The following is a 27811-nucleotide window of genomic DNA, read 5'->3' on the forward strand; positions in this document are numbered from 1 at the left end:
CTTTAGATTGGAAAAGACCTCTAAGATCACCGAGTCCAGCTGTTAACACTGCCAAGCCCACCACTAAACCATGTCCCCAAGTTCCACTTCTACATGATTTTTAAATCCCTTCAGGGATGGTGACGCCACTTCTGAGCAGCCTGTTCCAATGCCTGACAATCCTTTCAGTGAAGAAATTCTTCCTAATATCCCATCTAAACCTTCTCTGGCAAAACTTGAGGCCATTTCCTCTTGCTCTGTCCTTGTGTCCTGATTAAACCACAAAACACTTGTTTTGGGGGGGAAGAGCCTGAACCGCCCCCCCACCCGGCTCCACCCTCCTGTCAGGGAGTTGTAGAGAGCAATAAGGACTCCTTTTCTCCAGGCTGACCCCCCTCAGTTCCCCCAGCCCCTTCTCATCAGACTGTGCTCCCAACTCCATTGCCCTTCTCTGGACATTCTCCAGCACCTCAATGTCCTTCTTGTAATGAGGGGCCCAAAAGTGAACACAAGATTCGAGGGCAAATGTATAGTTAGTACATCAGGTCCTTGGATACCTGTGTCTGCCCCTGCTGCACCGACTTGTGCATTGGAGCCCAAATCCTCCCAGATTCCCCTTTCCATCACGTTTCACTCTGGAGTTGCCCGTGGACCAGAGCTTTCCTTCCTAACCCTGATGCCGTGAGCCTGTCCCATCCACGCCGCTGCTCTTTGCCTTCCCAATCCACAGCAGGAGCGCTGCATCCCGTGCGTTCCTACCGCCCTCCATGAGGTGGGCCTCGAGCCGCAGGGATGGAACTTCCCGGGAGAAGTCGAGTATTTCCCTGTGACTCCATGGAAGCCCGGCAGCTCCGGCCACACCGATCCCGCACCGCTAGATGGCAATTGCGGTGTGTGCATGGAGGGGACGGACCTGACGGAGGATTCCCGCAGCCGGGGCTGGGTATGAATGAGGGGCTGCCCACGGCTGTCCTCCCCACCTCCGGCTCCTCCTGCCGCCTCCAGCCTCCAGGTGCTCTGGGTTCACTGGGAGAAGAGGCTGGAGCCGCTGGACTGGCGGCAGGGTGGGCATCGCCGCTGGGATCGCTCTGGCCGGTGAGTAATGAGCAACGGGGTTAATTGTTCATGAGCTTGGGCAGCGCAGGCTGCTCCGGGCTGCCTTGGTTCTCTCCCCCTGAGAGCTGGCGGGAGTAGCATTCCCAGTGGGAGCAGCTCAGCCCGGGAAGCTGAGCCGGGGTTAATCAGTCGTGAGCTCGTCTGCTTTCACTGTCAGCTTCGTTCTGTTTTACAGCTTCGTGCAAAGTAGCTCCTGAGTGACTGGTCTTATCCCAGCCCCTGCAGAGAGAGCAGAGCTCACTCTCTTTGCCCTAGCATGCCATGAAAAGCTCTACTAATCTTTATAGAATGCTTTGGGTTGGAAGGCACCCTAAAGAACAACCCCCTGCCACCATCTTTTACGTTTGTGTTGTATCCATTAATGCTGTAACTTGGGTCCCAGAAGGTTTTGTCCTGTTTTTACTGTGGTAGAGCTGTTTCCAGAGCTGGCTTTTCTAGGGTTTCTCGGCTTCAATGCTCTGCCTTGCTGCTGAGGTTTAACAGCCCAAAACCCTACACTGGGCTAATTGTCACTAGCCCATGCTGGAGGCTTTGCCAGTGCTCAGAGATAACTTTGTCAGATTTCTCCCTCCTCACCAGATAAAAATCAATCATTTGTCTCCTAAACAATTGTGACATCCTTGATCTAAGGAGAAAAAAACCAGCCTCTCTGATCAGTGTCCTCTGCTTGGGCTTTATGAAATCTGTTGGGACAGGGAAATTGTGTTTCTTCAACCTCCCTCTGCAACGCCTCAGCTCTCGGAAACTCGGGTCAAATGATACAGCAGGCAGAAAAGAAACAGAGCCTGAGAAATGCTGGGTGCTCTCCAAAGGAGTCCCTTAACTAATGATCCTTCTGCTTGGAAGCATTACAGATCTTGGGTATGGATGGCTGGGAGTTGGGAGCCTTGCACCCCTGAGTGTCCTGAGAGGGATGGGGGGGTGTGTTTCAGTGTGAGGGGCTGATACTCAGGGTGAGGGAGGAAGGAGAAGGCTGAATGGCTGTTTATGTCCAGAAACAAGTAACAAAACATTTGAAGAACTTAAATTAAGACAGAGATGGTTATTTCTTTCTTTCTGTCCTTGAAATAAGACCACCCTTGGCATGAATCACGGCTCCTGAGTGTGTGGCAGCCCTAGAAGGCAGCCGGGCCATGGGATGCACTGCCTACAGGAAAGCAGCTCTGGTGAGCCTGCCTTTAGTTAAAGTTTATTGCCCTTAAAGAATCACTGCATTGATCCAGCTGCTGAGTACTCTCAGGAAAATTCTGCTAAACTGGAAACCAGCATTTTTATCTGCAGCTGTGTGCCCGAGGGAAGGGGGGAAAGTGCTGCAGGAGATCTGGTCCCAGCACCGCGGCCGCCCCGCACACATGCCGGCCACGCGCCCCATGCACGAGCCATGGGGAGCTTTCTCTTTGCCAAGTGGAGCGTGTCCCAGCTTTCTGCTGGCCACTCCTCGCTCAGCCTTCAAAGGGAGGGGGTCAGGCAGCCCTGATGGGTCACTGGCTTGACACGATGGGCTGCTGGAACAGATAGATTTCTCCTGCCGAGTTAACGGGATTGAAAACGACAGAGACACAAACACCCCGGTGATTAATGAGCCGGGGATGGGGAAGTCAATCTGAAAGCCAGGGCAGAGATATCAGCCCTATAAGAAATATGGGAAGAATTCATCCCTAATCTAATCTTGCTGAATTCCACAAGCGTGTAAGACAGGGATCATTTGGTGCAGTTCCTTAGGTTGAGAATTAAACAGGAAACCCCCAAGGATGTGAGATGTTCTTCCAAATACCATCGTGCCTGTGCATGGAGGCTGGAGACCAGCTGCCATGGTCTGAGCCATCTCATCTGGCTGGACAAGAGCTGATGCCCAGGCAGTGGTGCTGCCAGCAGCAGCATCCAGCAGCACCCAGCTCCAGGACAGGGAGCTGGAGCCAAGTCTGGGGTCCTTGGCACCTCTTGCTGCTGCCAATGATGTTCTTTGCCAAACCAAGCTTGAGCCGACAGGGCTGGCAGAGGTTCCAGATGGGGGTTCTGCTGCCTCACTCTCTGCCATGCTCCTGTGACACCCTCTCAGGGGCTGTTTACAGCAAGCATGGAGATTTATTGTAAATTTTGGCTCCCAGACTCTTGGAGATGCCTCCTCCTCCAAGTTTGGTCTATCCCCACTCTGGCTGGGATTACAGCGAGAGGTGGCTCAGAGAGCACAGGGCAGTTAGATCCTTACAGGCACTCGCTCACATGGTTACAAACCTGCAGAGACACAGAGATCAGTCAGCTGAGTCACCTCCTGGCCCGAGCAGGGCAGGCAGGAAAGGCTTTTGGATGGGGAATAGGGGGTCACACCCAGCCTCACCTGCCCATTTTGAGGAACCCCCCATTTGGAGGAGGTCAGATCAGGGGATCCTGCTCCCCTCTGCTTGGAGCAGGGAGCAAAGAGGGGAGTGGGAGCAGGGAGAGAGGATGAAAGCAGCCTTACCTGCCCTGGACAGGGTCTCCATCTTTGATCCTCTCTGGTCCTTGCAAGGCAGCTGACACCTCCCTGCTCCTGCCCTGCTCCCAGGAGCTGGCTGTACCTTCTCCAGTGCTTTTTGCCTGCGGAAATTGAAGCACAGGATGGTGAAATGACCCGTGTAAGTGACAGAGCTGGACTCACAGCACGGGGGACCTAATCATTTTGCCTCCCTAAAGATTAGATTATCCCAAATCACAGCCATAAACCCCCGGCATCTCCTTGCAGGTAGATGCCATGAATGACAGTGGTTCTGTGATACCCAGAAGGGAGCACTCTATACTCCTGGCAGAGATAAGCCTTCATTATTCCCAAGGTGGTCACTGTAGGATATTTGGGCTCTGCCACCTCCATGCTCAGCGATTCCATGTACCCCCTGATCTCCCCCTGGCTCTACCGTACCTGCAGGCATGCCATGCGTGTGCCCCAGACCAGCACAACCCCTCTCCACCATCAGCATGACACAGCATGGAGCACAATTTTTGCCAGCATCAGCCCCAGTTGACTTGGGAGTCTGCCCAGGATCTGGTTTCCCTGGAATGACACCGTTCACAAGCACTCAGCCATGTGGGGTTATTGTTCTGCTCTCATGTGCTGGCGAGCTGCCATTTATTGTGTGCAGGAACTCCTCTTCTGCTCCCACCATTGCGTCCAGGTTTATTTCCCCCTTTTCTAGGAGACCACTGATGTCAGCTAACTTGGCCTGAGATCTCTGTAGTGTGAAAAGGAAAACAAGGGCTTTCGGTTTCAATCTGTCCCTTGTCCTCTGAGAGGAGAAGTGGCCTTCCCACGGCGTGTGCTCCCACGCAGGCGGGCGGTGACACGGTGACAGCTCTGCCACCATGTGCCAGAGCCACATGCACGGAGCCAGGCTCAGTGCTGAGCTGCTCTGTGCTCTAGGAGGATGAGCTGCTCTTTGGGGGAAGATGAGACATAATCCCTGCCCTGCTATGCTTCCCATTTGGCCATGAACAGGTCACTTAATCCACCTGTGCCTCAGCTCCATGCTGGAGTAATGACAGCCACGGTGGCCTTCCACGGTGGAACCTTGTGCAGACGGGTACATGGGGGGCCAAGAGGGCTTCACATGAGGTAGGGCTTGGGCAGAAGGGCATGGGGCGTGGTGCTGTCTGCTTCTGACCCTCTGGAGATCCTGGCACAGGAGCCGTGCTGGGAGGGCGTACCCCCGCTTGTGTCCACGCTCTGGGCTGGCTTCTCCCTGCGATGGCCGGGCGGGGAGATGACTGAAAGCAGGGGGGCTGTGTGCTTTGGAGCATCCTGCTGCGGCTGCCCTGCTTCCCCCACACCATTGCTGTGACAGCTGCCCAGCGGCTGACCTGTCCCAGCCCCTCCCAGCCGCGCTGCACCTTCAGCCCCGTCTGGAGCCGACCTGGCGTCTCCTGGGAAGAGTGGCTGAGCAGCTGATGGGGTGAACGGCCCGGCGTCCCTCCCAGTGTCCCTGCTGGCCGCTGATCCTGGGAAATAGCCGGCACAGAAGCTGCAGCCGTGGTGCAGGCATGTCCCCTGGCCGCTGCCGAGCTGCCGGGGGGGATGGCAGGGGTCAGTCCCTTGGAGCCGGGCAGAGCCGTGTCCCTGGCTCCCGGAGCGTGGTGCTGTGCAGGGCTCCAAGGCTGGCGAGCCAGAGAGTTCACCCGGCAATCCAGGCTGTAATTCCCGAGGAGCACAGCCAAGAGGCTCTGAGAAGAAGCAGATAACAGCGCAGGCACCCTCCATCCTCATTAAAATACTTTCTCCGACGGAGCCCCCCACGCCTGCCCAGCCTGTTCCAATTAGCGCAGCGGCCAGCAGCGCCGGGAGCAGGGCTCCCGCTGATGAAAAGAAAACACTGCAGAGCTTTCAAGTGTCGGGGGAGGCGGGTGGCCCCAGCTGGGACAGCCAGTGGCCCCGGGAGTGCGACCAGCAGCCGTGTCGCTGGCTGGCAGTGGTGAAGCGGCTCATGAGCAGGGTTACTGAGCAGCAGAGCAGGTGCTTCATGGCCAGCTCCTACCTGGAGAAGTGGCAAAGCATAAAGCTCTCTGAGAGGTGCTGAGCATCCCTGTCCAATAGGTTTGGAGGTGGGAAGCGATAATCCCAACATGAATGAAGAAAATGAATGCTGCACATCGTGTGGGTTTGCTGTGGAAAGCCTTGGCAGCTTCAGGAAGCAATCAGTGCTGTCTTGGGAGTGCTGGGAAAGGCTGCAGCCTGCCCAGGGAACAGCAATGTTTTTCCCAGGGCTAGCTCTCCCTGGAGACACCCCTGGAGATGGAGCTGTCCCCCCCCAGGCCTTGGGTCTCTGCTGGGATTCTTCGCAGGGGTGTCACCAGGACCCCAATCAAACCCAATACCTCTTTTCCAGAGGCCACCAAAGGAGCAGCACTGGGTTCCAGCTGGTGAGCCAGGGCTGGCAAGCTCCGTGTTGGGAACCCTGGGTGCCACCCAGTCCTTCTCCCAGCAGAGGCTTTACAGCCAGTCCATGGCAAGGAGCACGGGCAAACCTGCCCCTTGCTGGAGTCCGTTCTGATTCCTGACCTTGGAGCCCCTGCCAGGTGTGTGATTCACCCAGGCTGAGCCTGGAAAATCTGAAGCCCAGAGAACAACTCCTGAGTAGGGCAGGGCTCCTGAGCCTCCCCAGGGCTGTGCTGAGTGTCAGGCCATGTGGCAGACAGGTGACAAGGCTGGGTTTCAGCACTGGAGTATAAATGGCTCTGAGGAATTCAGTGCTGCCTCTGGGGACCCCGAGGCTTTGGGGACCTGGCCTGGCAGCTCAGCCTCTTCTCTGCCTTATTTGGGTACTTTAACACAGCATTGAAACATGGCAAACTCCTTCCAAACGTGAAATGTCTCTTCTGAGGAGAGACTGCAGGAGTTGGGCCTGTTTAGTCTGGGGAAGAGAAGGCTGACAGGGAATCTCATTAATGCATATAAATATCTCAAAGCTGGGTGCCAAGAGGATGGTGCCAGACGCTCCTCAGTGGTGCTCAGCAACAGGATGAGGAGTAATGGCCATAAAGCAAAACACAAGAAGTTTCACCTCAACATGAGGAAGAACTTCTTTACATTGAGGGTAGCAGAGCACTGGAGCAGCAGCCCAGGGGGGTTGTGGAGTTTCCCTCTCTGGAGAAATTCCAAACCCACCTGGATGCATTCCTGTGTAACCTGGTCCAGATGACCCTGCCTTGGCAGGGGGGTGGACTGGATGATCTCCAGAAGTCTCTTCCAACCCCAACAATTCTGTCATTCTGTGAAAGAAATTTAAGCTTCTCAATTGCACTGGAAGGCAAATTGGGAATTCAGTATGCCAAGTCAGCCCAGAGTTTAATACACCAACTTAACCCACACTTGTCCCACCTCCACCTGGTCCATGGAGGAACCCAATTCTCTATGAATTTGCCACTTCTCGCTGATGTCCCAGAGTGGTTTGCTCACGACAGGAGCCCTGGGGTGGACAGCAGGACTGTGGCACTGCTCTGTTCTGGAATCTGCCTGTGCTCTGGCAGCATTTTAGGTGAGAGGAGACCTGCAAGGTGCAATTAATGCTGTGTCTCCATTCAGCTTTCTCTGCACATTGGACTTGCTGCCTCCCTGGTGCTGGATGCCCTTGGGGTAAATTAGGAGGAGGAACAGTGGATGTCCCGTTCAAGCAGCGCATTCAGGAACATCTGAAAGTCCTGCAAGGGCTGAAAGCAGGGGCTGATTCAGCCCTTCACTGTGCCTATCACTGTGCCCTGACACAAGCCCACTGCTGAGCCACCTTCCCTGCCAGATGCCCAAGAGCCAGGCCAGGTCAGGCATCACCTCTCAGTAGCAAGAGAAAGGGGCTGAGCCAACAGCCTCCCAAGAAAGGGATTAGCAGGATGTTAAGGGAAGCCAGCTCCTTATCCCTTCATAAACAGTTATTAATACCCTGGCCAGCCTCAGGCTTGGCAATTCCCCATTTGCTTCCAGAGGATGTGGTCCCCGCTGGAGCGTGCCTGAAGCTACTGTAACCTCAGGGGGACAAACACGGTTAGAGGAGATGCGGTGTTTGTGCTCTGAGGTGTCACCACAGGCAGCGAGGTCCCCCTGATAGTACCCAGACCCCAGGGCTGTCCCTGCCCCATTGCCGTTGTCACCCAGTACCCGTGAGCGAGGAGCCCCCCTGCCTGGTGGGGGTGACATCCCGAGGGTCTGCAGGGTGCCAGCAGCAGCTGGGCGCCTTCGTCCCCACCCGTGGTGCTTGGCACACTCCAGCAGTGCTGTCTGGCAAGGAAGGTTGGTCTGGGGCTAACTGCAGCCAGGGGACTTGAACCTCAGGAGGTGGCAGTGGGGAGGCTGCTGGGAGATGTCCTGGCCAGGCGGGATCCTGCTGGCCCCATGCTGTGTGACGGCAGAGACGCGGCTGAACCTGGAGCAGCCCAACAATCCCTTCATCCAACCCCACCGAAAGTCTGCTCCCCTCGATCTCTGCAGATCTGTGTGGGCACGTGTGACCTTGTGACTGAAGGGTTCACTGGGACCCTGATGCCTCACAGGGCACACCGTGGTGCCCCAATGCCACCCAAGCTCTGGCACCTGGTTTTGTGGTCCCAGCTCTGATGTCACGGAGCAGGACCGTCACGTCCTCCCACAAATCGCTCAGCACCACAGGCTCCCCCAAGGATTGGCCCTGCCCCAGCCTGGCAGCTCAGGGGGAAGGCAGGGAGGGCTCACCCTTGTGCCTTTGTCCTTCCACTGGAGAAAGTGGACAGCTGCCTCTCCCTGCAGCTGCCAGGGTATCCATCATCCCGCACGGGATGGAGAGGCACAACCACAGCCCTGGGCTGAGCAGGGAGGGTTCTGTTCCTGCGCGGGCAGGGAGGGGCCCGGCGGTGATTTAGGAAGAGGGACAGCTGCGGGCAGGGGCGCTGGCAGAGGCACAGGGCCAGCAGCTCCGGCTGTGCGCGCTCCCCTCACACGTGGCTCCACATTCCCACGGCACAGAGCATGTGGCAGCCGCCCAGCTGACCCGCAGATGTGTGCGCAGGATGGGCACCCGGGCTGAGTCCGCTGCACCTCCTGCCCTGGCTTTGCCACTCAGTTTCCTTGCCAGGGTGCGGCTCCTTTCTCGCAGCTCCCAAAGCGGCAGAGAGGGAACCACCCACACCAGGGCTTCTGCTGGGAGAGGCAGGACAGTCTCGGGAGCGGGGGGGCTCAGGTCTGGGAGCCAGGGCTTGGGTGCTTGGGAGCCTTGGGAAGCACCAGCCCCGTGGGGGGAGTCTCTCTGAGGCTCCCCCCTCTCACCGCGAGTTCTAGGCCAGCGCTTCTGTCCCCCAGTGGGGATGATTGCTATGGATGGATGCTGACAAGGGGTGCAGCGCCTCTCCTCCCCCCGCTCCTTTCCCTTGAGGTCCCCCAGCTGCTGGGGACCAGCCTCCTGCCCCTGGCCCTGCCAGCCCTGCCGTGTAACTGGAGAAGGCAGCAGGCTGTGAACGGCGCGTGGGGATTATCGGGGATACAATCGGGGCTGTGAAATGAGCGCAGCACATGGAAACACGGCCGCCGCTGTTCGTGCCGCGGGATCGCTGGGGAGCGGAGTTCAGCATGCTCTTCCCTCTCAGAGATAATCTACAGCTTGATAAACCCACTGCCAGGGCCCTTCCCCCTCTGAAATTTGGGCCGGTTTACGCTATTCATGGCATTGCAGCACAAAGGAGTTGTCAGGAGGAAATTGGTGCTTTCACGGATAAACGATTCCCTCCTGTACCCACGTCTCAAACAGAAGGGATTTGTCTTTTCTCTGGGCTGTTCACTTCCTGGGAAGGCTTTCTGGAGGGATTTTGTGTGACAGCCCAGAACCTCAGACCTGTTGGACTTCTGTTCTGTGGAGAACTCAATGCAACCTTACAGTAATTAAAGGGAGCTTATAAAAATGAGGGAGAGTGACTTTCTTCACAGCCAGATAGTGATAGGACAAGAGGAAAATGGTTTGAAGCCAAAATAGGAGAGATTTAGATTAGATATTAGGAAAAAATTCTTTACTGCGAGGGTGGTGAGGCCCTGGCACAGGTTGCCCAGAGGAGTGGTGGATGCCCCATCCCTGGAAGTGTTCACAGCCAGCTTGGATGGGCTCTGAGCAACCTGACCCAGTGGGTGGCATCCCTGCCCATGTCAGGGGAGGTTGGACCAAGATGATCTTTAAGGTCCCTTCCAACCCAAACCATTCTGTGATTCTGTCACTTCTGCAGGTCTCCAGTAGAACAGGAGGGAGGGAGGAAGGGCACAGGAAAACCTCTGGGACCAGGGCACCTGGTGGACTGCTGGCAGACTCAGCCCAACACCGTGGGGTCACCACCTGTGCCACTTATGCCTGGCGCTCCTGGTCACTGCCAGCCCTCCAAACAAAGGTTGCCATCCCCCAAGTCCTCTCCTGTGGGTCCTGTGGTGCCTGCAGTATGAAACGTTAACCCCTGCCTTCCCTTCTCTCGGCAGCCCGCCCTCATCAGCACTTCCCTCTCCAGACTGAGATGGAAATAGTTGCAGCTCTGGACAGTTGATTATTTAAAGCTGTCGGGAGTGTTTAATTTAACCCTGGATTCATCACTCCCAGCTTGTTTCCATCCACCAGGCACCCGAGCTCCCCCTCTCCGTGTAAACTCTGCCGAGCTCCTCACCTCCAGCAGATCTGTTTCCCTGCGTCCCCGCGCTGACTGGCACAGCAAGGGATGTCCCTGTGCCAGGGGCTGTGGGCACAGGTGGCTCAGGGGGCTGTGCTGGGATTTTACCTGGGTGCCAGGAGGTGGATCTGCCTCACCACTGCCTGGGCACGATGGGAGGGAGCCCCTCTATGCTCATGAAAGAACGGCACCCACGGGAAGTGTTTCTTTCTGGAGGTTATCCTGTGGCAGTTTTGTTCTTTCCTTGTCTGGTGCAAGACCTTTCAGCAAAACCCTCACTTTCCTGCTCCTGTGCCCAGCTCTGCCAGGGCTCTGGGATCCTCCTGGGCATGGCTGTGGCTCTTGCTGCAATCAGCTCTGCTTTTGGCATTCCCAGGGCAGGAGATGGAACGCTGGTATAGCCGAGCTGTACCCGGGAGCGCAGCCCCAGCCCCTGCACCAGGCATGTGAAGAATCCCTCAAGCTCACCATGTGTGAGCGTGTCCTGAGGCAGGAGCAGTGCCCTGCCTGCCATCCACAGAATCCCAGCCTGCCCTGGCATCCCCTGGGTCATGAAAGATCCCTCCAAGTCTGCCTCAGCCCAAAGTTAAGCCTCGCACAGACCCAGCTCCATTTATAGAAACCTTCAATTAGAGAACAGCATTTTCCCAAGTCCTCCAGCAACACAACACACTTTGGCAAAGGAAAAAAAAAATATCCCCGTCAAATCCCAGCCCCGTCCTTGTGATGACCCTTGGGACAGCAGTGCTCGCTCGGGGCACGGCTGTGAGCCCACAGGACAGCTCGGGGACAGCACTGCAGCTGCTGAGCAAGGGAAGAGCTGAGACGACTGGAGCAGCTCATCATTGCTGCCTGCTGGGGAGGTGTTTGTGGGAGCAAGGGCAGCACTGCCTGTGAATCCCCCTGTGGCTGATGGGTTCCTAACAGAGAACCTCCCCTCTCCACAATACAGAGCAATTTGAACCTGACTAAACCCATCATGGTTATGGGGTGGGTTTTTTCCCTTCCCTAGGCAATGGCTGACATGTTGAAAAGTGCCCAGGAAGGGCTGGCTGGGTTGAGAGAGCAGCCCCAAATTAAAGAGAGACAGAGAACTGCACAGCCACCACCCTGAGGTCACATCCATGTCCCAGCATGGGGCCAGGTCTCCTGGTACAGGGGAAGGACCTGGAGCAACAGCAGGTTGTGCTGACCAGAGCGAGACCCAGGCAGTAGAGAAGGCAGGGAAGGGGCAAGAAAGGAGCTGCACCCCAGCCCAAACACACTTTGCTGCTGGAAGGGAGAGAAAGCCCAACTCCACCAGCCTGAAACCTCCTCCCTAGGCAGAGCTGAGCATTCCTTCTTGTGCAAGGCAGTTTGAAAGACTTGCCTCCACCATCCCTCCCACATCCCTTCACTGGGATGGCAGGAATCCCCTGCTCCTTGTGCCAAGAGCCTCTGGCCAGGGATGAGCCAAAAAGCTCATTTAAAATCTTTCAGTCTTTGGACTGGAAGAACTTAATATGCAGGAAGAGGGGGAGTTAGAGCTGCCATGTAGGGACCAGGTTTTTTATGAAGTGGAGAAAAAGCATCTAAATAGCCTGGATTAACTGGTTAGAGCTGGCAGGGCAGCCCTGCTCCTGGCAGGAGCCATGGGAGCTGCTGGGCAAGGCTGTGAACCCCTGCACACCTCCAAAAGGGGCTATGTGTTAAAGAGCCCTTCCAATCCACAGCACATTGGAGCCAGCAGATGCTGGTGGCCTCAGAGAGCTCTGTGGTGACCAGGAATTTGCAGACATCCTGGCCAGGGATGTGTCATGCACACACAGAGCCACAGATGATATTGGGGGGATGACAGAAATGGCATTTATGGATGGTGCTCAAAACATGAATTCCCCTTTCAGTGAAAGGCATGAGATTTAACCCAAGCTGAGATCAGATGAATATTAGGGATCCTCCACCTGGCTCTGCCAAACATTGGGGTCTGAGCAGACACTGAGCAGAGGATGCCCAAGCTCTGACAGCCTGTTGGAGAGGGTACTACTGCCCTCATGTCAATCACCTTCAGGATGCCCAGATCCCAGTGCTCCCAGGTACCAGGTGCTGTGGGCATGCTGGCATCACCCCACACACCTCCCCTAGGCAGGCTGGAATAGCTGGCCTGTGAATTCCCTGGACAGGGAATGTGCTGGAGCTCCCGGGGGGTGGAAGGCAAGTGGGTGTCCCAGCCACAGCTGCCTTCCCAGTGCCCACACTGGTGCAGTGAGCACAGCTGCAGCCTTCCTCCTTCTCTGTTTGCAGCCGGCGTTGGAGGCAGCATCTTGGCGCTGGACCATGGTGCTATGAGGGCAAGGAGACCCTGCCCACTGCCCCGTGCCACCATGTGGGCTGCCCCTGGCCACTGGCTGCCCCCCACCACACTCCTGCTCTGCCTCCTCCTGCAGCAGCTGGGCAGCAGCACCGCATGGAAGCAGCACACCCCGCGCCTTCGCCTCGCCTACAAAGGTAAGGGGTTCCTCGGGATCTGCACCTTGCCTTGGAGGGCTGGGAGAGCACCCTGCAGGGAGCAAAGGGGTGGCCAGGGCTTGGGGAGACAGGCAGCTCCGTGGTTGTGGCCGTAACCTCTCCGCCCTCTGGGGCCTCAGGATGTTTCAGGGGTGCAGCTCCAAGCACAGTCCCTGAGGACGCTGCACCACTACTGCTGGCATCAGAAAAGGAGGTTGAACAGGGAATGCCCTGCCCTGATCCAGCAGAACACTGGGACTAGAGGGGATGTGTCCTTCAGCTCAGATGCACTCTGGACCTCTCTTGGTGTGTCCTGGACTGGGGCTGAACTGGGTACCCCTGGGGAATGTCCCCCACCTTCAGCTCACAGGGACACTGAGCCCCAGGACAGTCTCACCAGCCTCTTCCTCTGCCTCCCACCAGCACAGTCCCACCCCAGCTCAGCCCTTCCGCTTTTGCCCCTCCTCTTCTGCCAGGAGAGACTGATTCCCTGTGCAGATAATCTCCCTGCTGCACTTCTCCCTCCCTGCATCTGTCTGCTCTGTTTACATGATGAGTTCTTTAGGGGAGGCACAGTTTGCTCCTCTCAAGCCTGATGCAGAGGGGGAGAGCTTTGGTGACCTGAAGATGCAGCAAGAGCAGACTGACAGGTAGCACAACACACAACCCAGAGAAGTGTGGAAAGGGAGTACCTAGAGAAAGTCTACGTGGGAGTGACCTGAGCAGCTAGAGCAGAACCCTGCCAGCCTGGCAGCTTCTCACCCTGCCGTGAACCCGCAGCACGGATGTGGCCAATTGAGCTGCTTTCAGCTTCTCCTATGTGAAAACCAGCAAGCTGCTTTGGAGGATGGCAGCTCAGCACATCTCCAGTGCTGCCCTGGATGTGACCATCGGGAGGGCTGGACCCACTCCACACCTGAGAGAGGGCGGAGCAGCTTTCCCATGAGCGTGGCACTCCAGGCTCCAGGGCCATGCTCTAAGCCCACTCTGTCACCCTGAGAAGCTGCTCTCCAGGCAGGGACAACCAGCACAGTGAAAGATTTGTGTCTGGAGAGGGCTGGACTTCCCAGGGGTGCAGGATATCTGTGTGAGGAGATGGCCCTGCTGATAGCCCAGCTCAGAAACAGTGCAGGGTCGGCCTTTCCTTGGAGACAGAGGAGGCAGACGAGACTGCTGGGGCAGCTGGAGAGAAGAGGCTGCTGACTTCAAAGCCCCACAGTGTCCCGGGGCCAGGCACGCCAAAAGCCCTCAAGCCTTGGGCAGAGGCAGAAGAGGAAGCTCCCAGCATCAGGAGGGCTCAAGGACGGAGCGAACAATGGCAAAGGGATGTGACTCATGGACAGCACGGGGCAGGTTCAAGGACACAATGCCTTGAGAAGTTTAGGTTTAAAAACCCCTAGGAAAAAAAAAATAAATAAAAGGAGGCCTTTGAGAGTCCGTCCAGGGGATCCTCAGATCCCAGCATGGGGGTGGCAGGCAGAGCCCTCGGTGGGGCCGGGGGAGAAGACGTAAGCAGGGTCGAGAGAAGGAAATGACAGCAGCGAGGGCCGGGAGAGCACAGGAAGGATGGGGCACAGGGCACGGGGCCAGGAACAACAGCAGCGGCTCCCACCCTGCCGAGGAGTGAGGAGGAGGTTTATTATAGCACACGGGGGCAGCCTGGGCTCAGCTGGGTCAGGCTGGGTCAGCCCCAGCGCTGCTCGAGCTCAGCATCTCCTTCCCCAGGCTCTGCAGCAGTGAAACCACAGCACGCCTGCCAGCTCCTCCTGCGGGAATATCCCAGGAATTGGCGAACGGGTGCTCTGCCAGCCTTTGATCTGCAGCCAGCCCAGCCAGGCAGGACTCAGAGGCCACCACCGCACAGCAAGTGCTCCGGAGCACGGGGAGGTCATGGGGCTCTGGTTATCGTACCAAGGGCTGCCCTGGCACGTCCCTTATCAGCCAGCAGCAGTGAGGGGCCAGAGCCCGATTTAGCACCGAGCTTCCCCTGGGCTTCAGGGATCTCCTCTGTGGGCTGCTGTGCCTGGTGAGGGGGAAGGGAAGAGGGCAGCCCTCCGGCACAGCCGGGCTGTGACCCCAGGAAGCTTGGGGTCGCCCCGCATGGAGGATGCCGTGGCTGAGGGGCAGGCGGAGATGATGGATGGGACAAGGTGGTTACAGTGGTCCCGGCAATAAAGACAAACACCATGGCCTTGGGAGATAGTGAACACAAAGGAGAGGATGTTTCTCTGGGCTCAGCCTTAGGTTTGGCCATGGCACGGCTGCTGCAGAGTGCCCCTGGTTCCCTGCCTCCAGGGCCAGGTTTGGATCTAATGACCAGAAGGTGAGAAGAGGCTGGGTTTTGTGCAGCAAGTTCCTGGGTCTGGATCCCAGCACTCGACGTCCCCTTGGTGACGGAGCAGAGCCATGGGGTCAGGCTCAGCCCCTCCTCGTCATTAACCTGCCAGAGGGTGCCAGTGCAGGGCAGTGAGTCCTTCCAGGGTTCTCCTGAGGCAGGAGAATATACCTACTACCATACTACAATATACATACTACCAGAGACAGCAGAGAGGGCTCTTCCATCACCCTGCCTGACCTTGTCCTCTGACAGGCCTGGTGCAGGTCAGAGGGTGACCAGCAAGTGACATTCTCTAGGACAAGTCTTGTCCCCATTCCTCTTAATTACACCCGTGTACTGGATGGGCTTTGCCCTCCCACCCCAACCTCCCTCCCCAGCACCCTGCCTGACATTTCCCCTGGATCAGGCAGGTCCTGGGAGCATTGGCAGACACAAGGAGGGGGAATGATGCACCGCGCCCCGTTGGAGATCCAGCAGGGACAATGGCCAGCAGGCAGGGACAGGAATTCAGCTGTTAATCCCGTTCAGCCGGTGGGAAAAGGCTTGGAAGCCTTCTGCCCTGTATCTCTTGTACCCAGAGGAGAGCCCTTGGGCAGCCGAGGGAAGGCGGGGAGTGCAGTGGGGCTGTGCAATTTTCGTGGCAGCAGGACGAGAGCCGGGATCTCCCTCCTGCAGCTTGGAGCTGCTGCTGGCAGAGGAGGATTTGTGTCCGTGCCGTAACAGGAGCTCTGGCCCCGGAGCACGGGGAGATGGAAGCGCTAGCTGGGAGCCAGCCTGGCTGCTGGATCCAGTCAGGGCCCCGTGTGCTGCCTGTCCCAGCAGGGACCAGCGCACGTCAGTGGCGTCTCCAGCCCACAGGCACTGGCCTGGCTTCCCCTCTGCCCTGGAAAAGGGGTGGAAGGAAGTGAGACAACCTCCCGGGTCAGCCGGATCCCTTTGGATGGAGCTGTGTCTGTGCCCACGTCCACCCCACCTGCACTCGGGGCCGCACATCCGCCCACGCTCCCGTCCACTCTGCATCCACCTGGCCAGCACTGGCTTCCCTTGACCACCTCCTTCCCTGTGTTCCTGACACACTGCTTCACTCCATGTGATTTTGGACAGACTTTCAGCCTGGGTCTTACAGGTTTCCCTGGGTTTCCAGCCACATTCTACCTCCGTTCAGTCCCCATCCAGTGCAGCCCATCTCCATCTCCCCCTCCCAAGGCGCCACTTTTGCCCGTTACCCTGCACAACACCAAAGGCAGGAGCAGCCTTGCCAGAGTAGCCAGCCCTTCATCCCCAGCCACGTCCTGTCACTTTTGGACAGAGAAGGGATGTGTTACGATTTCGGGAAGCTCCAAGGACTGCCTCAATGCCGGTTTGCCCTGCCTTGATCCCTGGGAGCAGGGGCTGGGGGGTGGCAGCTGCTGCGGTCCCGTGTTGGTGCAGCCGCCGCTCTGGCAGCACTGGGGGATGCTTGCCCCACAGACAGCCCCCAAACCTGGCACTGCACATCACGGACCCATGCTGGCCCCAGGGATGTTGTTTCCGGAGTTTTAACCAAAAGACAACAGCTTATTGTCCTCCTCACACACCCACACGGCCACAAGTGTGCCAGAAGGGCCAGGCGAGCCGCCCCGGCTGCTGCATGGGAGGAGCCGCAGCCAGAACGGCAGCGCCTTTCCCACTGTGCTGCCTTGGCTCCCAAAGGAGTGCACTGGATCGATGGCACCCTTGCATCTTTCCCTGAGCCAGCCTAATGCTGGGTTTAGGCTGTGTCTCAGGACACAGAATGGGAAATGTGGAGTGCTGGGTTGGGGTGGCACAGCCAGGGACACAGCTGGGGACTTCCCTTACAAGGGTCTGTCCCAGTGCATTTGTCCACCTGCCTGACCCTGTGCGTGGGGTAAAGCCCAGCAGCTGCTTTGTGGACTCAGAGGCTTAGGAGTGAGGGCAGAGGGTGTCCAGAGCTGGTTGTGCTGGTTCTGTTTCCACATAGCCTTTCCTTGGAGGGATGCTTTGCCCCAGCAAACAACAAAAACCTTTTTTATGTAAACTCTCTTGATCTGGAGCCCAAGGGAAACATTACAGGAGCCTCAGCAAGCCAGTCACCTCTCTGCTCCATCCTCTGCCCACGGTTTCAGGGTGCAGAGGCTTTGGGGCTCCAGGAGTTCCTCTGGAAGGTGGGCTGGAAGCTGAGCACCCCAGGATACTGGGGCTGGACCCCTGTCCTGCCCTGTGTCCTGCAACCAGCCCAGGCAGGGCAAGGCCAGCACAGTTCTGCTCTCTGTAGGAGTGACTCTTTCCCTCAAGTAGGCATGTGGAGGAGGCTCCGTGATGAGCTCAGGGGCACCAAGGGAGGTGGGTTTTCCTTAGGCAGTGGCAGGAATGTTATGTACCCTTGGAGCAATGATAGGTGACCAGAGCTGTCCCAGAGAGGGAGGTGTGGGGCCTCTGGCTGCTGGCTGTGTCACTCACTCATGGATGGGTTTCTCTTTCTCCCACCTTTTTTTGTGCTCCTCAGACTTGCTGAAATCCAACAGCTCTCGCCTGCTGCTGGCCTCAGGGGATGGGATGGATTTCCAAGCCCTCTTGGTGGATGAAGACAGGGCCTGGCTGATGGTGGGAGCAAAAAACCATATATTCCTGCTCCACCTGGACCATCCCAGCAGTGAGCCTGAGAAGGTCAGTGCTGGGAGGAGGGTGGCCTTGGCCAGGCTGGCCTCTTCCTCCCTGGGAACCACTCCTTGTCCCAGCGCCAGGGCGTGGAGGTAGATGTGCCCTGGACTGGGCTGTTCTAACCTCACCAGGGACACATTTACACCAGGATGTCTTAATCAGTGGGGTCAGGCCATTGCTGGTGGAGCTGAGCCCTGCTGGGAAGGGCTGGCGCCAGAGGGACAGGGTGGCTTGGCCAGGAGAGGTGACCTGGGTGGACTGTGGGCAGTGCCCAGAGCCCTGCTGTCACACCTAGTCCCTGCTGCTGCCTCAAGAGCTCCAGCAGCGAGTCCACTAATGTCATCCCAAGACATCCTGCTGGCTGGGTGTACAGCCAGAGCCCAACAAAAGAAAATCCCATTAAGGCGCTGCAGCCTGGTGTTCCCACGGGCTGGGATCCAGGAGAGCCTGCCCACTGCCTGGGTGGGCCACGGCACGCCCAGGCTCTGTCCCCACACCAGGTTCACTCTGAGTTGATTTGGCAGGCTGCCACCCAGCCCTGGGACTCAGGGGGGTGTCAGAGCTGTGCCAGAGCAACCCCATATCCTCACAGTGCACCTGAGCCTGGCAGCGCCTGTTGGCTGAGTCTGTTCCCACTGGTGCCACAGGAGGCTGAGGGAAGCAGGGGCTGCATCCGTGGGATCTTTGTGTTTCAGATTTTCTGGCCAGCCCCCAGGGAGCAGGTCGAGCACTGCCAGCTGGCAGGGAAGAACGTGGAGGTAAGCAGGGCTGGCAGCCCCCACCAATCTCCTCTGGCAGCTCACCACAGATATTAAACAACCCCATCACCCTGAAAAGGAGCCTGGGGGTCTGCCTGGAATGGGGTTGTGGAGCCAGCCAGAGTCAGCCCAGCTGGCCAGCTGCCAGCACAGGGTCTGGCCAGGCTCCGCAGCCCCAGCAGTGACCACAGCTCGGCCCTGATGAACATCTCCCCTGCGCAGACAGAGTGTGCCAACTTCATCCGCCTCCTCCAGCCCTTCAACCAGAGCCACGTGTTTGCCTGCGGCACCGGCTCCTACCAGCCCGTCTGTGCCTTCATCCAGCTGGGAGCCAGGGGGAAGGTGAGGGACACCCTGGACAGATATACCCCTATGGCAGAGGGTGTCAAGAGACTCCTCTCCCTGGGAGCAGGCGGAGAGGGAGCCCCAGAGCCTGGGGAGTCAGCCTGGTGCAGTCCCTGGCATTCACATGGCAAGAGCAACTCTGACTTGGGAATGTCAGGGGATGGGACCAGGTTCTGGCACCCCCTCGAGGAACCCACTCATCACAGACACACCAGCCACCTTCCCACTCTTCCCCCAAATTCCAGCTTGCTCCCAGACTCCCCCTGGGCTGACATCTCCCCCTTGGCTCTGGCAGGGTGCAGGGGCTCCCCGCATGCAGTTGGTGACGCACTCCTTGGAATCAGGGCGAGGACGGTGCCCGTACAGTCCCCACGAACCCTTCACGGGACTCCTCGTCGGTAAGAGCGAGTGAGGAGCAGAGGGGATGCTTGGAGGGGGAGTGCTGAGAATAATCTGTGCTGGGAGGTGCTGCTTCTCACCCACTCACCCCTGACCCTGCAGATGGGGAGCTGTATTCAGGCACCTCCAGCGACTTCATGGGCAGCAGCGCTGCCTTCTTCCGGACCTGGGTGCATGGGGCCGAGCAGAGCTACATCCGCACGGAGCAGAACCAGGACCACTGGCTGCACGGTAGGAGCAGGGTGACCTGTAGGGCGTGGGGGCCTATTCGTCCTACTGGGGAGAGGCTGGGCACAGCACTGGGGACAGAGCTCTGCTCTGGGCCCTCTCTCTTCTGCGGGGGGAAGCACTGATGAAACCCCTTGTGGGACCCATGCTCCACAGCCTGAGCACTGGAATGGTGTTCTGCCTCCTGGGTAGCCAGGTCTCCATGGGCCCTGTGTCCCCTCAGCGCCTCACACTGCTCCCAAGAGCAGTTCAGGGCAGTACCACAGGGTGGGATCAGGACACAGGACCACTTTGTGCTGCTCCTTCCCCCTGCAGAGCCTGCATTTGTTGGTGCCTACGCCATCCCCGATACCTACAACCCCCACGATGACAAAGTCTACATTTTCTTCCGTGAGACGGCCATGGAAGCTGGCCAGTGGGAGCGGCGGCACATCCATGCCAGGGTGGCCAGGGTCTGCAAGGTCAGTCGCCAAGGCCAGCACTGTGTGGCCAGTTGTCCTACGAGATGGGCTTTTACTGCTCTGGACCAAGGAGCATCCCAAGCAGAGGAATGTGAGGGTGTCACTGCACACCTACCACAGGGCAGAAGGCTCAGGGCTGGGGGTGTCCCTCTGTGGGAATGAGGAGGGCACAGCAGTGGGGGAGACTCAGAGAGGCTGGATTGATCCTGGCTCTTGGTGCCTGGCAGAACGATGTTGGAGGGAAGCACAGCCTCATCAACCGCTGGAGCACGTTCCTGAAGGCCCGCCTGGTGTGCTCCATCCCCGGGCCTCAGGGCACTGAGACCCACTTCGACCAGCTGGGTGAGTGCACAGCCCTGGCAATGCACAACCCGTGAGCAATGCAGCTCCACCACGGCTGCTCCCTCCAGCACACCCCCAGGATGCCCACCTGCATCCTCTGGACTGGTGTTCCAGCTCTGGGGTGCCTCACCTCCGCCCCTCTCTTTGCAGAGGATGTTTTCCTCCTGCACACCCGGGACCCCCAGAACCCCCTTGTCTTTGGGCTCTTCACGGTCTCCAGGTGAGCAGGACCCTCAGCAGCCCCTCTGTGGGACACTCCAGACCCCCGGCCCCTACCAGTGCTGCTCCACAGGGAGCTCTGCAAGGAGAAGGGCAGGACCAGCACCCAGCTGGCTGAGGAAGGGCCACCAGTATTTTCCTGCATTCCCTGCTGCTGGTTCACCTCCCCATTGTCAAACCACAGTTTTGGCATCGGCACAGCCAGTGATCCCCCCCGGCCGGACTGGCTGTGCCACAGGGATTCCTGTCACCCCGGCGTGCTGTGCATGACTCCGGGGCTGACAGGGGACAGCGTTGGCTCAGGGGGGTGTGGGTGTGCATACACCTGATCCCCGTGGAGCAGCAGGGACACTGAGAGCCCTGTGCTTCCCGGCAGTGGTGTCTTCAGTGGCTCTGCCGTCTGCATCTACTCCATGGCTGCCGTGAGAGCTGCCTTCAGCGGCCCCTTTGCACACAAGGAGGGATTCGACTACCGCTGGGTAGAATACAAGGGTCGTGTCCCCTACCCCCGCCCCGGCACGGTAAGGGAATGGGGAGCAGCTGGAGGGGTAGTGGGACGGACTGGCCTGGCCCTAATGCAGCCCCTGTGTCGCACAGTGCCCCAGCGAGACGTACGACCCCCTCCTGCAGTCCACCAAGGACTTCCCCGACGAGGTGATCAGCTTCATGCGCGGCCATCAGCTGATGTGGGAGCCCGTGTACCCGCAGGGCCGGCAGCCCGTGCTGGTCCGGGCCAATGTGCCGTACCGGCTGCGGCGGCTGCTGGTGCACCGGCTGGACGCGGAGAGCCGCCACTACGACGTGCTCTTCCTCGGCACAGGTGGGAGCTCACCCCGGCTCTGGGGACGCTGCCACCACGGCGCAGCTTGTGCGGCACTCTGGTGCTGGAGCCCGGGGGGCTCCCAACCCTGACAGCTCCTCCTCCCGCTGCCTTCACAGATGAGGGCAAAGTCCTGAAGGTGGCACTGGCCGGCGGGGTGAGCCGTAGCCCCGAAGTGATCAGCCTGGAGGAGGTCAGCGTCACTAAGGTACAGGCAGCCAGGGTGGCACCACGGGGGCTGAGGCGCCATGGTTGGATCACACGGGTTGCCTCCCGTGGCCGTGGCACCCTCCCCGCAGGCTCTGCAGGAAATCACTGACCGCTCTCAGGGAGGTTCTCACCTCACTGCTGGGGGCTCCCATCTGCTCTGGGCAGCAGGAAATGCTACGAGCACCGAGGGAAGCCAGTGGGACTGAAGCCAAGTCATCTTCCAGCTCCCCATCCAGTCCATGAGGGGGCATGTGGTGGCCTATTGGAGCCCTCACTAAAATGGGAGGGCTGAGTCCATGTTTGAAAACGGAACTGCTGGGCAGAGCTGTCCTGGGCTGCCCACGCCAAGCACAGTCAGCCCAGGCTCCTTGCATGGAGCAGATGGAGCTGTGACCAGGGATCTGGCCCAGGGTCCTGGCATCCTGCCACCGCTGGGGACACAATCCCACTGGCAGGCTGGGGCACCCAGGAGGGACTGACATGACTGCAGCACCCTCTTGTTTCCCCTCCAGGTGCCTTCTCCCATCCTAGACATGAAGTTATCACCAAAGCGGGTGAGTGTCCCCTCTGCTTCTCCCTAAAGCAGCCAAGGGAGAGAGGGCAACTGGTCCTAGCTACTCTGCCGGGTCCCTTGGCCCCAGGGGGTGCACATTTAGGGAATGGGATCCTGCCAGGGCATTAAGGGGTTGGCAGGCTCAGTCTCGCACTCCTGCTGTCCCCCAGTGCCCCTACCCCAACGGGGGGCAGGGGCTCTGTTCCCTGCCAGGCCTGGTCTCCAGCCGTGGGTGCTGACTGCCATTGTCCCGCTTACCCGAGCAGCAGGAGCTGTTCGTGAGCAGCACCCACGGGCTGCTCCAGCTCTCCCTGTACCGCTGCGAGCTCTACGGCAAAACCTGCACCGACTGCTGCCTGGCCAGGGATCCCTACTGCACCTGGGACAGCAAGACCTGCGCCCCACACCTGCTCACCGAGAAGAGGTGAGTGTGTGCCCTCGCCAGCCCTGAATCCCCCTGCAAAGTGATGCTGTTCGGAGCAGGGAAGGGCAAGCGCCAGCCCTGGAGCTTTATGCATCAGCCAGACCCCTACTGCCACTCTGCCTGCCTGTTCCCCACCCTTTCCTGGTCTCCCTTCCAGGCTGCATTGCCGCGGAGGAGTCCCACAGCCTGAGGTGGGACAGCCACAGCTCTCTCTGCTCTCCCACAGGCGTGCCCGCTGCCAGGACGTGCTGAAGGCTGACCCGCTCAGCCAGTGCCAGGACACGGCAGAGGGTGAGCTCCAGCCCCGGCGGGGGCAGCCAGCTGTGCCCAGGGAGCGCCATGCCCCGGCGGGCAGGCGGCACCGCGCTGGGAAACCGGTGCCCCCACCGCGGGCTGGCTGCTCCGTGCTGCCCTCCCTCCCTCCTGCCACACAGCCCCACACGGGGTACTCACCCCTTGCTCTGCACAGGGACTGCTGCGGTGGAGAAGGTGGTTTTTGGGGTGGAGAAGAACTCGACCTTCCTCGAGTGCCTGGCGCACTCCCCGCAGACCACGATCCGGTGGCTGGTGCGGCGCGGCGAGGAGACAGCCCCGAGCGAGGTACGGGGACAGGGCAGCGGGGACGGGGAGCAGGGGTGGCTCCATCCCCAAGGACTGACCCACGGGCTCTGCCTTTGCCCCAGGTCAGGAACAACGCACATTTCTTGGTGCTGGAGCAAGGGCTGCTGATCCGCCAGCTGGCGAGGGAGGACATGGGCACCTACGAGTGCCAGGCGGTGGAGCGCTCCTTGTCGCGGCCCCTCACCCGATACAGCCTCCGCGTCATCAGGCACGAGGCCATGGAGCTGCCACCGTATAAACGGAGCAAGGGAGCTGAGCTGGGAGGGGCCCACCAGAGCCCTCGGCCCCGGATCGACCTGCACCCAGGCTCCAAGGGCTTCCCGCGGGCCCTGGGGGCACCGGGCACCAGCCTGGACGCCTACTGCAATGCCCTGCGGCTGCAGGAGCGGGAGCGGCAGCGGCAGCGAGCCTGGCACAAGTGGCAGCACCAGTCCCCGGACAGCAAGAACGGCCGGGTGCGGAGGCACCCGCAGCGCCTGTGAGGGGCAGAGGGAGCCCACAGCTCCCTTCCCGGTCTCTCCAGGGCCCTTCTCGCACGTCGGCACCAGCCCCGGGACACCTCTCGCCTTCCCGTGCAGAACCGCCTCGCTGTTACTACCTCAACCCCCGCCAGCCCCGCGGCCTCTCCGCGCCCCACGGGGCACAGGGGACAGGGCACGCAGCCCGCGCCGGCTCTCCGAGACTCAAAGCTATTTACCTGCAGAATATTTATTTCCCTTGTTTTCCCCCGGCCCTTACTGACGATCAGCAGCAGCAATAATAAGCACAGAGGACAGGGAGGAGCAAGAGCCAGCTGTCCCAATGGTTCCCTGACTCCTGCAGCACCCAGCCCGGGCAGGGCCAGCCGTGTGATGCCTCCCTCCGCTCTGGAGGCGGCAGGATGCTCACCTGGGTGGCTGCCGAGGTCTGGATGGAGCCCAGGTGCTGCTGGAAGCAGCAGGACGCAGCTGCTGGCTGAGCCTGGGCTCCAGGTGTGCAGAGAAGCTCATGCCCAGCCCAGCTCCAACCCAAACCAGCTTCAAACCACACCACTTTCTTTTTTAATTTTGACATTTATTTTACTGAGGAGAAAAAAAAAAAAAAAAAAAAAGGAGGAGCAACAGGCAGTTATACCAACTTACAATTTATTATTTTTTTAAAAAATGACATGAAACACAAGTAAAAATAAATACATCATATAAACAACAAATTGTTCAAAGTCTCTGTTCTGGGAGATCAGGCGAGCACATCCCATTCGACAGAGAGAAGAGGGAAGCACATGATCATGCGTGGGGCCAACCGACCGAGCCGCCCTGCTAGCAATACTCCTCTTTCCAACCACAACAAGACAGGCCACAAACTAAGGCGGTAGTAAAAAAAGAAAAGAAAAAGGAAAAAAAAAAAAGAAAAAGAAACCCAAACCAACAGAAAACCCCAAATGAGACTCAGTGATGGATTCCTTCAGGCTCCCATGGATCTGCCAGACTCCAGCTCCGAGCTGGGTACCACGAAGCAGCTGAGGCAGCGGTGGTGGTCCGGGAGGTGGCAGAGGTTGTTCTCCCTCACTCGCCCCATCCTCCCTTCACAGAGAGTGCTTGCTCTGAGGTGCAAGGAGCCATCCCCTCACTGTAATCTAGCTGGACTATGATCCCTGTTCAACCTCTGCCCCCCCACCCCAGCCCTCCCCCACCCCTGGTCCTTCCAAGACTGGATCAACAAAATTTATTGCAGAGTGGCGAGAAATACCAGCTGGGAAGGTATTTGCTGTACTCGTCCCTGTTGGCCTGGAAGCCACTCCCAAGCAAGCAGCAATTCTCGCACATTCAGCCTCTTGAATTTGTTGCCCAGAGAAGTTGTGGATGCCCCATCCCTGGAAGTGTCCAAGATCAGGCTGGACAGGGCTTGGAGCAACTTAGTCTAGTGGAAGGTGTCCCTCCCCATGGCAGGGGGGCTGGAACAAGACAGTCTTTAAGGTCCCTTCCAACCCAAATCGTTCTATGATTCACTGACATCATAAAGTCAAAATACACATCATTTCTAGTGAAGACCCCATGGAAATCCCACCCTTTGCTTGTCAGAATATTTGCTTTCTCCAAGTAGCTGCATTCAACCCCCCCCACCCTCCCAGATACTCCAGCAGGACAACATCCAGCAGATCCTGCCCAGCTTGGGTCAGGCTGGGCTGTGTTGCCCCCACCCTGCAGCTCCCCAGGAAGCCCAAAGAGCTGCATCAGCAGTGGGGCCAACAAGCCCACCAAGCCCAGGGCACAGAGCAGCCGCAGCCCCCCATGCCCATGGCACTGTCCCACAGTGGTACCCAGACTTCACTTGACTGTACCCAGGAGTGGAAACCTCCCACCAAAGGCAAGGGCCGAGGGCTGGGTGCCAGCATGGAGGGCAGCTGACCATTCCCGAGGCCCCCACAGATCTGCCCTGGCCTTGGGCTGTGCTCGGAAATCTTCCTTACTGTCCAAAACCCTCTGCAGAGAGTCCTGCACTGCTGTCCTCAGTGTCACCCACAGCCCCTCTGAGAACCAGCAGCTGCTTCCCATCAGGTCATTTGGAGACAGAAATTCAGCAGCAAAAAAAAAATTTAACTCGTGCAGGGAAAGCCCCTGTTCCAGGCTCAGGAAAACCAAGAGAGGACCCTCTGCAGCAGAATCACATGCTGGAGACGAGAAACCTCTAGGGAGAGCAGATGTGGGAGAAGAGCAGGCCCCATGGGACGAGAGTTTTAGGGCTTGGAGAGTTCCCCCCCCCCTGGGGATGACCCACACCCCCTCGTGGCTTCTGTGGGGCAGAGGAAATCCTTCCCATGGCACCATGGGAGAGCAGGTGCCTCCGGCTGCCTTGGAGCAGCCCCAGCCACTGCCAGCTCCCATGGGAGCCCTGTGGTCAGGGCATCGCGGCCATCTCCGTGACCACCTCTCAGCCAAGGCTCTGCCAGGGCCCATCCCCTCACTAAGGGGGTGCCCAGGGCTGGTGGATGGGGCAGAGCTGGGGCTGGGGCTGTACTTGGGCACTTGCTGGGCAGGGCCCCTGTGCTGCAGCTGCCCAGGGCCGATGTTTGCCAGCAGCGGGTCATGCACAGAGCAGCCGCACCACAGGAGGCTGCCAAGGGGTCTCCAAATCATGGCCACACAGGAGCCAGAAGAGCCCTCACACCCCACCCTGGTGCTGGGTTAACAGCCAGCCCAGGGCACATTCTGCACTCTGTGGCAGCAGAATGCCAGTCACCCTCAGCTCCTACAGCCACAGGGAACCACTGGAGAACATCAGGTGGCAGTGCAGGGATGTGCCAGGGCCTGCTCTGGAAGCCCTGGGCGCTCTCCTGGAGAGGCAAGGAGCAGAGAGGTGTGCAGTCACCAGTACCACATCCAGACCACGGTGCTGACTGCCCCCAGCCACATCTTCACACCTTGTCCCAGCACAGGCCCCTTTCAGAGATGACGTGGGAGGGTCCCTTGGATGAACCCACTACCCTGACCCCCACAGGAAGGGCTGGGGCAGCCACAGGGCTCTGGGGGCTCTGCTCATGTTCCCACCTCCCACATGCGCCCGCAGGTCTCAACATTTGCTACTCTCGACAAGGAAAGCCCTTGCCCAGGTCCATTCCCCAAATCCACGGGAAAACTGACAGCCTCACAGGGATGCAACGGACATCTGGGCAAGCTGGTCATACAATCAGTGTCACAGGGTAGTGCATGAGGTGGACACACAGAGCACAGGAGGGCATGACTCACAGATGCAGCACTGTCAAGTCTTTGGAGAAACTTGCATGAACACCATCAGTTAATTTGCTTTGTTACTTTTGTGGGGGGGTTTGATTTTTATTTCCATGGTGCATCCAAAGACAAGTTGTCCAGCAGTTTGCTCAGAACCCCTCGGTTTTCAACTCCTAGGATATGTTAAAGAAGAAAGCACTATTTTAATGTTTGTTTTTTTTAAAAAAATAATTAAAATAATTTGCATAGCTAAACTGTTGATCTAAGGCTTCTATGAATGGTGTGGTTATGTTTGACAGACAATGTCCATTAAACAGAGAAAGACACTAGGAAAGCCCCGTAACATTTTTTATTATGTTTCCGTAACACACGCGTGCACACACACCCCTCTCTCTCTCAGGAAGGGAGGTCCCCATCTTCCAGCACCCCTTTGGTGGAGGATGTCAGGACATCCTACCCTTTCCTACATCTAGTTGGTCCCAGCAAACACCAGTGACTGCAGCTTCCATGGCCTAGGGGTCCCCTACAGCCTACCACCAGCTTCAGGGACATCCAACGCAGGCAAGCACAGCTCCTGCATGGTGACACCCAAATGTGACACGGAGGTTCCTGGGTTTCAAGTGTCCATCCTAGCGCGTTCACACACGCAGTCACATGCTCCAAGTCCAGCTGCACCTGGGTATCCCAGCCTCTCCCTAGGAGCCCTGGCCCTGAGGAGCTGCCAGGGTGCTCACTGGCAGGGCCAGGACCAGGCTCTGCACGTGTGGGGCCGAGCAGGGGGGGGCCACTCCCTGTGTGGGGAAAGGCACTTCCCCAGCAAGAGCTCTGCTTTCCCAGCTCCACACACCTCACAGCTCTCCTTCTCACTGGGAATGAGCACAGGAGGCTTCCACATGTGCTCCTCCACCTGCCCCATGACAAAAGGATTCCATCCTCCCTCCAGCTGCTCAGCACTCAGAGCAGCTCCTGCTCTGGCAGAATGCCCTGATAGGGCACATCCAGTCGGTGCCACCCAGGTCA

General features: G+C 58.5%; 2 protein-coding genes across 3 annotated transcripts in view; one reads left to right on the forward strand and one right to left on the reverse strand.

Moving 5' to 3' along the window:
* The first annotated feature begins 830 nt into the window (after positions 1-830).
* On the forward strand, positions 831-24488 carry LOC104683429 (semaphorin-3D). 2 transcript variants are annotated; one of them, XM_039558641.1, is made up of 18 exons: positions 831-1074; positions 12505-12708; positions 17553-17713; positions 18403-18465; positions 18688-18807; positions 19106-19208; positions 19312-19440; positions 19753-19898; positions 20126-20240; positions 20391-20460; positions 20836-20980; positions 21057-21279; positions 21399-21487; positions 22002-22043; positions 22309-22466; positions 22624-22757; positions 22936-23066; positions 23150-24488. In XM_039558641.1, the coding sequence occupies exons 2-18, from the start codon at positions 12546-12548 to the stop codon at positions 23567-23569; spliced, it is 2412 nt and encodes an 803-aa protein (XP_039414575.1). In that variant the 5' UTR covers positions 831-1074; positions 12505-12545; the 3' UTR covers positions 23570-24488. The 2 variants fall into 2 exon arrangements, with proteins under 2 accessions (XP_039414575.1, XP_039414576.1); XM_039558642.1 differs by having other exon boundaries at positions 835-1074; positions 22693-22757.
* Positions 24195-27811, reverse strand: part of RAD54L2 (RAD54 like 2) — a 68345-nt gene continuing 64728 nt past the window's right edge. The window contains exon 23 of the mRNA XM_039558640.1: positions 24195-26964. Within this exon, the coding sequence (XP_039414574.1) occupies positions 26897-26964 (68 nt within the window). The 3' untranslated portion in view covers positions 24195-26896. The remainder of the gene's footprint in view (positions 26965-27811) is intronic.

Source organism: Corvus cornix, chromosome 12 (genome assembly GCF_000738735.6).
Source record: "Corvus cornix cornix isolate S_Up_H32 chromosome 12, ASM73873v5, whole genome shotgun sequence".
Taxonomy (NCBI): Eukaryota; Metazoa; Chordata; class Aves; order Passeriformes; family Corvidae; genus Corvus; species Corvus cornix.

What these genes read in the sequence shown, in the direction of transcription:
- LOC104683429 (XM_039558641.1), top strand. Translation starts at nt 12,546, where the DNA reads ATGAGGGCAAGGAGACCCTGCCCACTGCCCCGTGCCACCATGTGGGCT. An exon ending in CCAGGACCACTGGCTGCACG is followed by an intron (nt 19,441 to 19,752) that starts GTAGGAGCAGGG and finishes TTCCCCCTGCAG; the next exon opens with AGCCTGCATTTGTTGGTGCC. An exon ending in CGTGCTCTTCCTCGGCACAG is followed by an intron (nt 21,280 to 21,398) that starts GTGGGAGCTCAC and finishes CTGCCTTCACAG; the next exon opens with ATGAGGGCAAAGTCCTGAAG.